The sequence below is a fragment of the Achroia grisella genome, unplaced genomic scaffold (assembly GCF_030625045.1).
Source record: "Achroia grisella isolate CSIRO2021 unplaced genomic scaffold, CSIRO_AGI_Agris_v1 utg1056, whole genome shotgun sequence".
Taxonomy (NCBI): domain Eukaryota; kingdom Metazoa; phylum Arthropoda; class Insecta; order Lepidoptera; family Pyralidae; genus Achroia; species Achroia grisella.
The window spans coordinates 69971-74462 of NW_026712564.1; the positions used below are offsets into that span (position 1 = coordinate 69971).

A 4492-nucleotide genomic window follows, 5' to 3' on the forward strand; every position below is an offset into this window, starting at 1 on the left:
TACCAAACCAACATAATCAAATACTTATACCTACCCAACCCTTCATAGCAATTCAGAGAACAGGTACTATGTATATAGCGATAATGTTCCTTTATTTAAATAAAAGTCACTCACTATCTTCAACGTATATTGTAAGAATATTTTACAAGGGAAAGCGACAGTTCAGACAAGCACAATACAGTTTATAATAAGGTATAGAAAACACAAAGATAGACACTACAAAGAAAGAATAATTAGGCGTAAGCTAAGCACTAGAAATTTATAAGAGCGAGCGCGGGTTAGGCAGTTAACGTATGAACGATGACTGCCGTGCTCACAGCTATGCAGCCGGAGCGCAGCGGCCGGCGGCTACGCATGATTGCTTACGGACACGGCTAACGGTATTTAACCGGTTGCGGCAGGTAATGTGTGTAGTGTGTTTGAGTATGGAATATATGGCTATAAAATAAATACAATTAATTATAATGTTGTGTGTAACTGTATAGTGTGGATGTTGATACATACAATATATAAATACAATAAATAAGTGTATGTGTGCCACAAATACTCCCTTGCCGAGACCGATTCACGGGCGATAGTAATTTGGAAAACGGACTATCCTACCACTTCGTGTAGTTTTTGGCTGCGGCTCGTCAGAGGAAGATGGGAGTTGCGTTGTTGGACATGTAGATGTAGGCATCTCCTTATCTTCTTTCGCCATGTACGCTGCCTTCAGTCTATCAATGGTCACTGTTGTTTCTTTACCTAGTATGTCGAGTGTGAAGGTTTTGAGATCTCTTTTCAGTACTTTGTAGGGTCCCGTATACGGCGATTTAAGAGCTCGTTTTGCTGGACCTCTCCGTAGGAATACGTATTCGGATGTGAAGATGTCATTTTGTACATAAAATGTTTTCCTGTTGTGACATGTTCCTGGCGTTGGCGATAAGTTGGCAATGTGTCTATGGAGGCGAGCTACAAAGTCTGTCGGATCTATCGTCGTACACATTGTTGGATGTAGGAACTCGCCTGGTAACCTCAGAGGCTCTCCATAGACGAGTTCAGTAGCTGATGACTTCAGGTCCTCTTTGCAGGCACTGCGGATACCCAACATGACAAACGGCAGTACCTCTGTCCATTGTGGGTTTGCGTGGCACATGATGGCGGCCTTCAGCTGTCGGTGTAACCTCTCCACCATACCGTTGGCTTGGGGATGGTAAGCCGTAGTTGGACCAATTAAATCCAGGTGGACATGGGAAAATCATTCGGAAGGAATAGGGAAGGTGGAGAAAGGAGAGGAAGAATAACGGGTTATTTTGTTACGTTGGCAATCTGTGCATTGTTGTGCCCACGTTCTGCACTCTCTTCTCACTCCGGGCCATACATACTTCTGAGCAATTAATTTCGCTGTAGCTGCTGCACCAGGATGACTCAGGTCGTGTATACTGTGGAAAATTTGTTTTCTGAACGCTGATGGTATGTATGGTGTTGCGGGTGAATAATAAGATGTTGCTGGTCGAGACGATGTATATTACAGATGATGATAAACTGACAATATGTACATAGAAATAATGATCTTATATACTAAATAAAAATAGGAAAATGTAAGGTGGGGTGACACAGTTTAGATACAGCAGTGCCTAGTAGTCAATATTGAATTTGTCTTACTAGACATTATTAAATGCAATTATTATTTTATGTATCTAGGTGACTGTGTCCCATAGATATTCCCCCTTGAGAGAAAAAAATATATATATTACACAAAAAAAATATTACACACAAAACAAATTCCGTGTAACTAAAACCTTATCCTTTAGATTAATGCTAGATTCTAATTTTTCTAATAAGTCATAACCAATGGCCGTCAAAATAATCATGAAATTTATAGATAAATAGAGTAATATCTTCATTCTCTTTAAATTCTTGAAAGCACGGTAAAGTTAAGGAATAATAATTTTTCGTGGTTGCATGAATGTTTGTTACCTCAAAAGGATCATAATTACATGGTATATGCTGAAAGAACTTATCTACTGCCTTGGGGCTTATGAAAGACTGATTGGCACCGGTATCAATGAGTAGTTTAAGGGGCGGATATAATATCTGAATATACGGTAATTGTCGCTGTGTCTGTAAGTTTATCTCTATTTTAGTTTTCCTGATTTCTGAATATAATTATACTGAATAAAATTTTCATTTTCAGTAACTTCGTAATTTTCGTTTTCAGTAAATTCGTCACGAGTTTCCTCTACATACAGGGATGGATAAGTCTGTTTGTCGTTTTCTGTATAATAGTCGGGATAGTAATAGTCACTGTCAACGTTATTATATGTGTCGTAATAGTATCATTGCATATTAGCGTAATGTATTGATATAAATTGAGTGAATCATCTCACGGTTCGTATTACCTACTATCGTATCGTACTACCTACTAAGTTGACAATATAAAGCGGCCTGTTAGAATTCTTTCGCTTGGTACCTACATTCTTTTATTGTAACATCCCTAGTCAGTGAAGATAACCACTTGTTGTGATTTTAAACTGGTTTTCTGTATGCGAGAATATTGTGTTTATGGTACTTTGTATGCTCACTCTGTATTAAGTAATATTTAGGTACATTCTTGATTTGGTTGAAAATATAGTTGATTATTGATAATATAATAATAATCTTTATTATTATATTTTATTTGGCCTTTATAAATACTCGTGAGTTATATCTTTATATTTTATTAAATATTTCTTTTGTTTGTGGTAGTTAATATTTAAAATAAAGATGTCGAATCCTAGTGATGCGGTGAGAGCGTGTTTATTCAGTGAGACTGTTGAGTATCGGCAGTCAATGGGTACTGTTCGATTAATCAGTGACTGGATTACGGATGCTTATACTTTGCTGCCTTCTGCGTCACGTGATAGGCTTATCGTGCGGCTTTCTGAACTGAATTAGAACTATGCTAAATTTAATGAACCGTGTTATTGTCTCCTTGGCGGTTTGGACCCGGTGATTGATACGAAGGAGTATAAAGATACCCTAACCTTATTTTTTTTTTTTTTTAACGTGTGGAAAAATCTTCAAAAGACCGTCACCCCGCCGGAGGGATGGCGAGGTGGTGTGTGGGACTTGTACCCACTAAAAAACCACACGGTGTACCTACGAGCGCCTATGCCGGAGCCAGGGGATTCGCAAGTGCATTCTACCCCAGCTCCGACGGCGACGGCCCGCCCTGTAGATGTTGTAGGGCAGGCCCCATCTCGTTTTGTGGTTAGGGCGACCTATTTCGCCCTACTCCATTGTGGAGGCGTGTGGGTACACGCACACACCTCCGGGGCCTTTGGATTGGGGGACTGCCTCCCTCAAGGCAGTCACCCCGGCCCCAGTGGGGGATAGAGGGGGGCGGAGTTGGATACGCCCCCACCTCTAGGCCTGGCTCTTCTGCGGCGGAGGGAAGCGGGACGAGCTGACTCCCGCTCCCTTTCCGCCGCCTCCTTCCGCGAGATAACTTCCTCGCAGAAGGAGCTCACCGCCAGCCACGATCTCTCGCTACTGACCATCCTCCGAACTAAATTCGGCAGCGAGAGATCGTCCCCCACTATTCGTGTGAGGACACGGCGCTCACTCACGAACGCTGGGCATTCTTCCAGCGTGTGTTGCGCCGTGTCCTCCACACCTCCGCACTCGTGGCAGCCGGTCGTCGGCTCCTTCCTCGCCACATGACACAGATACCGCCCGAAGCAACCGTGCCCGGACAATATCTCATGCGGTATGTCAGTGGCCATCTCCTATTCATCCACCTTTTGAGGATGGGACGGACAGCCTCGACGGTCCTCAGGCCGGCCGATGGACTGGCCAGCCTTTCTCTCCACCTGATCCTGAGGATCCGCCGAAAGTCGGACCTCCGCGCTCCAATCTCCTGGCCAGCGGGTGCCTCCCCCATGGAACGTCGCTCCGCGCGCCAGTGATACACTGACGCGTGGAGCTCCGCTACCAAGTCCCACGGAGGAGACCCCGCCAGCAGACCCGCTGCTTCCCCGGATATGGTGCGGTAGCCTCTGATGGCCCTGATGGCCATGGCCCTGTGTGGCCTGTTAAGGCAGGCCACATTTTCCCTACCTAGGGCCCCCACCCAGATGGGGGCCCCGTACAGGGCCATGGACCGCACCACGCCGAGGTATAGGCGGCGGGAACCTTCTCCCGGGCCCCTCACGTTTGGCAGTAGCCAGCTAAGAGCGCCGGCGGCCTGCCATAAGGCGAGGGACCAGGTTCCGGAAATGAGCGCGGAAGCTCCAACGACTGTCCAGGTCAAGCCCCAAGTATCGAATACAGGGCTTGACCCCCACCCTCTGGCCACTGACGACCAGCTGGGCATCCGGAGGTGGCGCGCGCCGAGGCCCATGAAAACATAGGACCTCGATCTTCTCCAGCGCCACCTGGAGTCCAAGCCTCCTTATTCGGCCGACGACCAGTGCCACGCTTGCCGTGGCAAAGCGGGTAGCCTCCCGTAGGTCCCGCCCTCGGGCAGTGA

General features: G+C 45.9%; 1 protein-coding gene and 1 pseudogene across 1 annotated transcript; both read right to left on the reverse strand.

Annotated features, from left to right (window-relative positions):
- Nucleotides 1-565: 565 nt before the first annotated feature.
- On the reverse strand, nucleotides 566-1174 carry LOC131848041 (uncharacterized). Its single transcript, XM_059197828.1, has one exon. It carries the CDS (start codon nucleotides 1172-1174, stop codon nucleotides 566-568), a length of 609 nt encoding a protein of 202 aa, XP_059053811.1.
- A 2757-nt stretch (nucleotides 1175-3931) lies between these two features.
- LOC131845046 (uncharacterized) lies at nucleotides 3932-4283 on the reverse strand (annotated as a pseudogene).
- Nucleotides 4284-4492: the final 209 nt, after the last annotated feature.

Bases quoted from the DNA above. Each gene is read 5' to 3' on its own strand.
- LOC131848041 (XM_059197828.1), bottom strand. From the start codon at position 1,174: ATGGTGGAGAGGTTACACCGACAGCTGAAGGCCGCCATCATGTGCCAC.